The 11262-nt window shown below is 41.0% G+C and overlaps 1 protein-coding gene across 1 annotated transcript; it reads right to left on the bottom strand.

Annotated features, from left to right (window-relative positions):
• Positions 1-494: 494 nt before the first annotated feature.
• LOC139473940 (vacuolar protein sorting-associated protein 33B-like) lies at positions 495-4179 on the bottom strand. Its single transcript, XM_071256763.1, has one exon. It carries the CDS (start codon positions 4156-4158, stop codon positions 2392-2394), a length of 1767 nt encoding a protein of 588 aa, XP_071112864.1. The 5' UTR covers positions 4159-4179; the 3' UTR covers positions 495-2391.
• Positions 4180-11262: the final 7083 nt, after the last annotated feature.

Raw genomic sequence — 11262 nt, 5'->3', positions numbered from 1 at the left:
TCATGATGGAGTGTCAGCTTAATCTGATAGGAAAGCCGAGGTGACCTTTGTAGGCAATTTTTGCCACTGATGAACATGATGAACAGGCCATTGCGGCACCTTTGATCATTGGGCAATCTATACTGAACAAACAATGTTTGGGATCATGGATATTTTTATGAAATTGTGTGCTAAGTCTTCACTACAAAATATAACCCCAAAATAGTCACTTCAAAATATATCCCCAAAATAGTTACTTCAAAATATATCCCCAAAATAGTCACTTCAAAATATATCCCCCAAATAGTCATGATCCCCAACTTTTCTTGTTCAGTATATTTTATGAACATTTTTCCCTTTCAAAGCCAACATTACTTTTTTTTGTTTTTAATTACATTCATACCAACATAATAAACGTATGTTACTATTTATCCCTTTCTTCATGTGAGTTTATACTATTTGGTAGCAAAAAGGGATAAAAGATGCAAAAACAGTTGAATTGAATTCCTGCACAGAGTTATGGAAATTGAAAAGCCGCATAAACAAAAGGTCACCCTGACTGGTACATGATCATGATGATAGAAGTTTGAGTACACATATCTATAAGTTCTCAAAAATATCAAACCCATCCAGACACAAAGGTTATTTTTTGAGGAGATATTTTATTTCACTTAATGAATAACAGTTAACATTTGTTTACAACAGAAAGGCGGAATGTAGCAGATTCTTCGATAATCTAATTATAGGATATAACTTGTAGCACTTGCAGGATGACATATTTTTCTAGGCAGACATGAGGACAAGGGTGGGTAGCTCGCTAGAGTACATCAGGCTGATCAGAACACCGACTCTATAAAAGTACAAAACATCCTCCAAATGTACACAGTTTTGTCAACTGAGCAATCTGTCAGTCATTCTATAATCATGATAACATCACAATAGCTTCCTGCTGATGATGCTGGTTTAGTATTCAGAATACTGGTTGCTTTGTTCTTCTGGTAGTGAATGAGTAGGGTTTTATGCCACTTTTAATATTCCAGCAATATCATGCCGGGGGAAACCAGAAATTGGCTTCACACATTGTACCCATGCCGGGAATCAAACCCGGGTCTTTGGCATGACGAGCAAACGCTTTAACCACTAGGCTACCCGACCGCCCCTTTGTTCATCTGAGAAGCTGTCCATACCTAAGTTTGTAATCAGAATTCGGGCCAATTGTTGGAGGTACATCACGCAATCAAACTTGTCCAATCATATCCTAAAAATTGTAGAAATGTTGGAATTGTTGTTTTTGTGACAATACTATATTTTGAAACAAATACCAGACCTTACAAATTGTGTCTAGTTTTGGGTTAGTAACCAAGGTAACTGTTTAAAACCATGGCATAAGACATTGTGTTTAACACAGAGCCAGCCCCCCTGTTACCATTCAAACAAAGCTGTTTCATACTTACCAAACCCCCCCTTATTGCCTTTGGTTTCCTAAATAAGTGCCCTTCACTTTGTGACTTGCTTTTTTTAGATAATCAGGTCTTCAACAGGCTTTTTTAAACTTGGTTTACAAATTTGTTGACTCCCAAAAAGTGATAATTGAAAAAGCAGCATGTTTTTCATTCCACTGACCACAAATAAGTAAAATTTGTAAAAAAATCATTTTCTGCAGCTTTCAATATAAACATATTATTTCAAATACTATATAATTAAAACCTGTTGAAAATTTGTCATCCAAACAATTAAAAAATTATGACGAATCAGAACACGCGCGTATAAGGGAAGGGAGGTAACTATACACTTGTTTCTCTCCCCATTCCCCCTTCCTGTACTTTTTTCCACCTACCTACTCAATATTTTGAGGAAATAAAAACAAAATGTTTGAACTTGGACTTTTAAAAAATATATAACATTTTGAAATACTCACCTGATTTTTTGGGCCAGAAATTTGTAAACCAAATCAAAAAGTGTCTGGCATTGTTACGTTGTCAGTTTTCCTCAAAGAGTGAAATTGAATAAATGAAATGAGATCATAATCAGATTAACAATTTATGATGACTCTTTGATATGTGTGTAATATGACTTACCAGTCACATGTTAACGGTTGTCCATGTTGTACAAGTATAACATCTAAAGGTTATGTTTTCCTTGAACGTTAAGTCATGTTTGTGTCTTAAAACTATAAACTGATAAAAGACTTATCACATAACCAGATGACAATGTTCAATTTGATATTTCATGCTCTCATGACAAAATGGAAAGTCAAATCTTGTAGTCTTTCATACTCTCCATACACTGTCATACCAGTACTAAACAATAATTATCATGAACACTTATTCTCACACTACACACAGAGTTCTGTAACCATGGTAACATACTTTTCCACAGACAATGCACTGTCAAACAGTTTCTTTTCAAATTTTATTCAAGAACAGCTTTCAGGAAAGTATCTCCAGTCATGATAGCAGTTGTTGCTATGACCACTTTCCGACTGAACTGTCGCACTAAATATCGGAGAGCAGCGATTTCACTGAAGGTGCATCCTCCCAGAAAATACACGAGTACTGTGTCAGACTTGCTCTTGCTTCCATTGGGTGGCGTCTTATCATGACGGACGATGCCACCTGGTATAAGTTTAATAACCTCGTCCATGCCAGTAAGTCCTCCCCGCTCAAGAATCTGTTCAACAATCTTACACAGCAGAGGCGTGTAGGCTCCACTGAAAACATACGACATGTCATTAGGACTCCGTAAGTTGATGTCATCCAGAGACTTTGGAATCAGATTAAGTTTTTTGGCCAGTGTTCTGAACTGTGAAGACTTGGCAATGCCTGGGAGTGACTTAGGTAATGGCTTGGCTGGAGTCAGGGTGGCCGTCTGCTCTTCCAGAAGTCCTATTCTCTTGAGCTGGTAGAGGTCCACCATGTGTTCGAAGCCCTTACTTTGCAGGAACTGATTGGTTATGCTCTTGTAAATGCTTGACACCAACCCACCTTGGGTCAAGGAAAGCAAGCACAACAGTTTCAATGGCGACAAACTGGAAACCTGTTTACATAGACTGTCTTCTATGTATGTTAAATTTTCTTTGGTTTCAATTCCCTCCAGGACACTATGCTCTGCCTTAATGTAATCTTCAAAGTCTTCACTTTTCTTCTTCTTCATTATTGCTTCACAAGCACCAATGTGGTAGGTTAAAGTTCGGTGCTGTGCCTTCAAATCTTTGAGGTCATTTGAAACAAAGTTCTTCATATCCCCAACAGTTTTCAAATCCTTCTTTTTGTCGTAACCAGTTTGTAATTCTTTGGTTTTGGAACTCAAGTAGGTGAACACATTTGAAAAATGACGATCTCGAATGACCCTGTAGACTTCATCCTGAGAAGTCAGCAGTTGTTTCACATCTTGTGTTTTACCAGTGACCTCATGGCCAAAATTGATAATACCGCACTCAATCTTAAATCTTTCATCCAGAAGTGCCTCATATGTCATTGGCGTGCAGAGTGGGGTAACATAATCAACACTCCTATCAACCAGAATCAGCTGTCCAATCTGACTTCTGCTGTCTGCTGGGTGTGGAGTTCCTGAAAGTCCTCTCATTGAGTCCATAAGTTCATACACCATCTTGGACCCTTTACCAACACAGAACACATCAGGGATAACACCAAAGAAATTTTCAAGATTGACCAAAGAGGATGCCACAGTGTGTATCCATGTGTAGTCTTCATCGATGTAAAATGAAGAGAAGAAATCAGGTAATTCCAGTGACATCAGGTCTGTATCCAATGGAATAAGGTCCAGATGCAATTCTTCAATAGTCACGTATCCCGAAACACCTTCAGTTTCCAAAATCATTTCACAGAGTTCCAATTTTCTTGGAACTAAAACGATTGTGTACAGCCGCTTATCTCCCCGATTCCTCTCCGCGTTAATCTGATCTGCTATCGCCTTCATAGTAACCATTTTGGCACGAACGATGTAAATTCGTCTCTCACTTCCGTGAATGACTTTCTGAGAAGGGTCAAGTTTGAAAATCTTCTCGACACCATGTTGCTTCAGGAAAGAAATTCCGGCAAACCGGTCAAAGGGCTTCGTTAGTTCGCCGTCTATTACCAGATCCTTCTGTTCAACCACTGTCATCAACAAATGGCCTAGCTGGTCTCGAAGGACCTGTGTTATTATGTGGAAGTCCATCCTTCACAGCCAAAATCAAACTCCATACATCGTTGCCGCCCACTTCCGCCGTCAAAGCGCTGCTTGGAGCTCCAATAGTCAATGCAGCGTAATTCTGGAAAATTACTTCTCCTTTCTGGTACACCATGTTGTGGCTGATTTGGCTTTGGTTTGGTATTACGCCGCACTCAGCAAAATCCCAGCTATATGACGGCGTTCTGTAAATAAAAGAGTCTGGACCAGACAATCCACTGATTGACATCATGAACATAGGTCCACGCATTTGAGATCGATGACATGCATCAAATAAGTCAGCGAGCCTGACCACCCGATCCCGTCAGTCGCCTTTTACGACAAGCATAGTCGCCTTTTAAGGCAAGCATGGGTTGCTGAAGACCTATTCTACCCCGGATCTTCACGGTCTCACGAGAGATGGGTTGAGGTGAAATGGGGTTAACGTCGCGTTCAAGGTTATTGAACTTATATAGTGACGTGCATGCGTGTGTGCGTGTGTGCATATCTAGGTGATAGTGCTAGCCGTTCAACATGTATACCCTACTCAGACACAGTATGAGTATACTGACTCCGAGCTGACCAGTCCTTGTTTTACTGGGTTAAAGCCAAGCGCCGGGCATGGTAACAACAATTAAGTACCGCCATTTAACGTCTTTCGGTATGATGCGGCCGGGGATCGAACCACCAACCTTCCGTTCTTTAAATGTCCATGGATTTTAATATTCACAGAAATGGACAAACCTGACAACACTGAACGCAAGGACGGCCTGGTGTATTGGTGTGTGACGGTGTCATCATATATCCTGGCGGTTTGGATCTGTGTTCATGTCGTCGGGCAATGGTTTGCCTGGTCCAGATATAGTAATAGGATACGCAACAGCTTGTTTATATTGCCTTGTCAATAGATTCAACTTACCTATTCTAAAACTTCAGTCACCCTAGTCACTACATCTGTAAGGTTTTCAAAGTCTCCCGTCAAACGGTTTATTTTCATTGTGGGGGGCACGGGTGGCCCACTCGTCTAAGGCGCCGCGATTTGCTATGCATAGTTGCGTCCCTTAGGCACGCCAGAAACCTATGGTTGTGGTTTAGAATCCCGGTTCGCCCCGATTATATTTCTAGGTTTGTCAGCACCATACCCGTGCTCGTGGGTTTCACCGATGTGGTAAACGTCTGAGACCTGCATCACTTCGGGCTTTCCCCCTACGTTAAGCTGACACGCCGCGATATAACTGAAATACTGTTAAAAGCGGCGTTAAACCCAGCTCACTCACTCACTTATTTGCATTGTAGCTCACTTGAAACAGTTATCAAATGACAGTCAAACAGGCAGTCTCCCTTGTTCAGATGGTGTTGCATACTCGTACAGATAAGATGCTGGCACATGATCATAGCTCGAATTGAATTAAGTGCCTGAACGTTATATAAAAAAACAAGTACAGGATACAACTGTAAATATTGACAAGCGGAAATAAATAAGGTGTAGATAAGAATGATAGGATTTCGGGGATTTCATTGTATCCATTCATAGAGAACTATGATGTATTCATTTTTTATTTCCGGCGCACTGGATAATTTCGTACATATTCTTTCAGGTGTTACATGCTGCTTCAACATATTGTATCATTAGTACTACAGTAAAATGTTCATCTCATGAGTCTGAAAAAAAAATGTAATTTTGTACAAGCTTGTTTGTAGCATGTCTTCTGAAACAGTGCAGGGTATCCCAATGGTTAAAATGCCCGCTCCTCATTAAGCACATTCCAGGTGGGCCCCGCCCTGATATTGCTGGAATATTGCTAAAAGCGGCATAAAACAACACTCACTCTCACTTCATGAAATAATAATCCGATCCCAAGTCGAGCTTAAGTGGGGACTATAGGCAATCCGAGCAAGTTTGGGGAATTCTAAATCAAAGCTCACTCAAATTTTATCACGCATATGTCCGCGTGTGCGTGTGCGTGTGCGTGATAATGGCTCAGTTTCACACAACGCATTTATTTCACTGCACAGAACATGACCAAACGGAGGCCTCGGATGAAGAAGCATCGTCCTCCAATGCACCATGATGGACAATATTGCAGTGACATCGGCAGTCCGCGACATTGAAGCGTCCATAAAAGGTGTGACAGTCTGCCTCACACAACCAGGCCATGCACGGAGTTCGTTCGGTAAAAGTAATTAGTTCGAGGAGGAGTTATTGATTTAAGACCCATCGCCACAGAGACCATTCATGTGGTTCCCGGCATTCGCTGCGCGTCATCACCTAATTGAGATAAGAAGAGACGGAACCGAGTTTACATTTGACGCTTCACCACCAAAATAAAAAGGTGGACAAGGGAGTATAACTATACCTAACCAAAACGTAAGGGATCATGAATATTTGTGGGGTAAATTTTTATTGAAGTGCAGGCTGAGCACACAATTACATAAAAATATCCCAAAAATATTCATGATCACTAACTTCTTTTTTGTTCAATATACTTTGATGGGGAGAAAAACTATGGTCACTGAACTGTGAAAATGGAAAAAAAACAATCAAACAAATTTGAACTGTATGTACTTTCCTTGTTCAGATGCCTGGCGCGCCACCGTACCTCCGGATACAGTACCGAGCGTGTGTTTGTTTCACCACCTGTCTCTGGAACATTGCGGGGGCAAGGGTGGTCCTGCCGTCTGAGGCCCCGCGGTTCGCTGTGCAGAGTTGCGTCCCTTGGACACGCCAGAAACCTATGATTGTTGGTCCGAATCCCGGTTCGCCCCAGTTATGTTTCTAGGTTTGTCAGCACCGTACCCGTGCTCGTGGGTTTCACCGAAGTGTTAAACATTTGAGATCTGCATCACTTCGGGCTTTCCTCCCACATTAAGCTGACACGCCGCGATATAACTGGAATACTGTTAAAAGCGGCGTTAAACACAACTCACTCACTCACTCTGGAACATTGCTGTCCTGTTTAAACCAATAATGTTCATACAAAATGCTATTTTTGTCCAAATACCATGAAGGTAGATGCATGACAGTTGCTCTCTTTGTTTTGTTTGTCAGCAATAGTCCAGCTAAATGACACCTCCTGGATCATACGAACCAGTGATAGATATTTTGAGCAACGCGTGAGACTCAACCGAGTCATAGCGTGACCCCTCGATCCATGCAGTCGCCTCTCGCTCGCCCAGCTGCGTTTCGAGGTGCCTATTCTAACCCGGACCTCTCACCGCGCGACAGTATCTACAATGTATCTAACATGATGTTTGACCTGGAGCACTAAGCGTTCGCTCGTTACTCAGGGACAGGGCTTTATATCCACTATGATAATAAGTGAATCAATTATTGGTGTCCCTCGATACGAATTTTCTATTAATTAAGTTACATTGTTCCATTGGCCACATGACAGCTTTCGCAGTTTGGAAGAGTGGGTGAGTAAGTATGGTTTTACGCCGCTTTTGTCAACAGTCTAGCAATATCACGGCGGGGGACACCAAGCTCACCAGTCCTTGTTTAAGCCCCTTAATGACGAGTGCTAGGCAGGGTAACAACATGTACAATCTTTTACATGTTTTAATGACCTTTGGTATTATTCAGCCGGGGATCACATTACTGACCTTCCTCTCTTCAGGTAGATGATTTATCCACTGGAGTTAGTGAGTATGGTTTTACGCCGCTTTTAGCAGTATTTCAGCAATATCAGGGCGGAGGTCACCAGAAATGGGCTTCACACATTGTAGCCATGTGGGGAATCGAACCCGGGTCTTTGGCGTGACGAGCGAACGCTTTAACCACTAGGCTACCGCGCGCGCCCCCAGTGGGGAAGAAGCCATGGACCTCCGAGCCTGTGTATCAATCTAAAGCAGATGGCGTCCACTCTGACAATCAAATGTTCATACAATTTAAGAAAATTAACCTGCACGAGTGGCCCATGATGGCGTCTAAGACGCAGTGCATCCCTGAGTTGCCTCCATTAGGTGTGCCAGAATCCTATGATCGTGGGTTCGAGTTCCATGTTTGCCAGGCTTCTGAGTTTCATCAAAGTATGAAATGACCCGCATCACTCCAGGCTTTCCTCCCACATCAAGCTGACACGCCTTGATAACTAGCATCCTGCAATCACACCCCAAAGCGCCACGTCAGACTGCACTAAAACAGACGCGACACAGACGACAACGAACGGGCAAAAATAAACCGCCATCTTAAAACTAGTAACATGAATATTTGGTTTTCGATAGATACAGACCAAGCGTAATTATTATCTTAACTTTACGAGGTATTTTTATAAGATAGCTGTGTGGACCGCTTAAGATTTTTGTCACAAAGGTATGATAGTGATTTTACGATGTTCATTGCGCTACGAACGCTTTGTTGATCGGGCCGCAATTTGGGAAAACCATTTGGCACTACGAATATAGTTAGTCAACGTTAGCAAGTGGGAGTTACGATAGTCGTAAATAGCGCTAAGATCGACTGAGGGTAGGTCACCTAGTCCTCTACAGGCCCTGTATAGACCGAACTACCACGATGATTGATGTGGTTGTCAATACATTAGCAATGCTCTGGTCCCGTCCATCTCGGTAACTCTTCCAATTTCCTTACTTCAGATCTGGCAAAACCCTGGCAATTTCATGTTTTTTGGCTGGAATAAAATTAAATTACCATACACATTGCAAACAAATCACGTCAAAAGTCCGTTTTTTTCGTATCAGTCCAGTGCAGTATCTTGATATTCGGAGAAAATCCTAGAAAAGACCTCAGGTCATCCGTTAAACTTATGGGATGCCGAATTTTGTTCAAGATTTTACTTGGAATATGGAAGCTAAGTTGCGGAGTAATGTTTTCATATCGGCCCTTGGTTGGGTGCGCACGCCCAGTGTCAGTGCTAATGCCAAGTAAATCATGTCCTGTAATCACATGGTAATGTGAATGCGCCCATTTCATATTTTGATAAATATTAATCTCATTTTCACCACAAAAGGTCAATTTTGATGTAAATACTTTACTTTTTTTTACACTTATCATAATTAATGCACGAAAAATCCTCATGTGAAATTCCTGTTCCTGTATTTTCATCATCAAGCAGTTTCTAGTGTTATTTTCCACCCAATTAATGATGGAATTATTTTTCCTCTCGGAGAATGGTAACTGATATAAATGATGAAAGACATTTCAATGTTTGTAAATACAGGAAGGGAACTGATACTATTCCATTAAAACCCAAACACTTTCTCTTTTATTGCATGTTTTATTTCAACCGACCGACAGTAACTTTAAGAGGTCACTTGGACAAAAAAAGGTTTTGATAGTTATTGTATTTTTATTTCACTCACTAAAGGTCGATGGTAGAAAGGAAGCATTAGAGTGGCAATCCAGGGGTGTTTCTATTGGGATATTTCGTGATGCAGCGGTCCGGTGACGAATTATGTGAAGCGTAATATAGCTCCTTGCAGCGAGAACGTTCCATCAGAGAGAGAGAGAGAGAGAGAGAGAGAGAGAGAGAGAGAGAGAGATGTCTAATATAATATTGGAATTGTATGTTTGAAAAATTGAACTTGTCTTATATTTAAAACATTGTGTAGCTTATGTAGGAGTTGGTGTAATACGACGGTGGATATCAGTTTTCTGCACGGATCATCAGGCCCTTTCTGTGTAGTTTCTGCATAGTTTCTGTGTAGTTTCTGTATAATTTCTGTGTAGTTTCTGTATTGTTTCTGTGTAGTTTCTGTGTAGTGTCTGTTTAGTTTCTGCAAGGTTTCTGTATAATGTCTGTATAGTTTTGTGTAGTTTCTGTATAGTTCCTGTGTAGTTTCTGTATAGTTTCTGTGTAGTTTCTGTGTAGTGTCTGTATAGTTTCTGTGTAGTATCTGTGTAGTGTCTGTATAGTTTCTCTCCTTTGTCGAGATTTTAATGTCTATATGTATTAATATATAACTTGATTTAGTCACTATATGGCTGAAATATTGCCGCTGTGACTTTAAATATTAACTCACTCACTCACTGTATAGTTTCTGTATGGTTTCTGCATTGTGTCTGCATAGTTTCAGTGTAGTGTCTGTAAAGTTTCCATGTAGTGTCTGTATAATGTCTGTGTAGTGTCTGTATAGTTTCTGTGTAGTTTCTGTATAGTTTCTGTGTAGTTTCTGTATAGTTTCTGTGTAGCTTCTGTATAGCGTCTGTATAGTTTCTGCATAGTTTCTATGTAGTGTCTGTATAGTTTCTGTGTAGTTTCTGTATAGTTTCTGAGTAGTGTCTGTATAACTTCTGTATAGTTTCTGTGTAGTTTCTGTATGGTTTCTGCATAGTGTCTGCATAGTTTCAGTGTAGTGCCTGTAAAGTTTCCGTGTAGTGTCTGTATAACTTCTGTATAGTTTCTGCATAGTTTCTGTGTAGTTTCGGCATAGTTTCTGTGTAATGTCTGTATAGTTTCTGTGTAATTTCTGTTAAGTTTCCGTGTAGTTTCTGTATAACTTATGTATAGTTTCTGTATAACTTCTGTACAGATTCTGTATAGTTTCTGTATAATTTCTGCATTGTTCATCGTTCTTCACGTCCTTCCATCAGATATTTCAATGTTATATTCCACGTCCCACCACCGGATCTTTCAGGGTACTTCACGCCCATTCACCGGATATGTCAATGTTATACTCCATGTCCCACCACCGGATGTTTCAGGGTACTTCACGCCCATTCACCGGATATGTCAATGTTATACTCCACGTCCCACCACCGGATGTTTAAGGGTACTTCACGCCCATTCACCGGATATGTCAATGTTATACTCCAAGTCCCACCACCGGATGTTTCAGTGTTACTTCACGTCCCTCCATCAGATATGTCAATGTTATACTCCACGTCCCACCACCGGATATTTCAGTGTTACTTCACGCCCATTCATCGGATATTTCAATGTTATACTCCACGTCCCACCACCGGATATTTCAGTGTTACTTCACGCCCTTCCATCGTATATTTCAATGTTACTTCACGCCCCTCCATCGGATATTTCAGGGTACTTCACGTGCATTCATCAACCAAGTCAGCGAGCCTGACCACCCGATCCCGATCTCTTACGACAAGCATAGTCACCTTTTACGGCAAGCATGGGTATCTGAAGACATATTCTA

The sequence above is a fragment of the Haliotis cracherodii genome, unplaced genomic scaffold (genome assembly GCF_022045235.1).
Source record: "Haliotis cracherodii isolate W230 unplaced genomic scaffold, xgHalCrac1.p SCAF_3, whole genome shotgun sequence".
Lineage (NCBI taxonomy): Eukaryota > Metazoa > Mollusca > Gastropoda > Lepetellida > Haliotidae > Haliotis > Haliotis cracherodii.
The sequence above is the reverse complement of the archived record's forward strand: the minus strand, read 5'-3'. Positions and strand labels throughout refer to the sequence as shown.

Excerpts from the sequence above, each read along its gene's own strand:
- LOC139473940 (XM_071256763.1), bottom strand. The coding sequence starts at position 4,158 with ATGGACTTCCACATAATAACACAGGTCCTTCGAGACCAGCTAGGCCAT.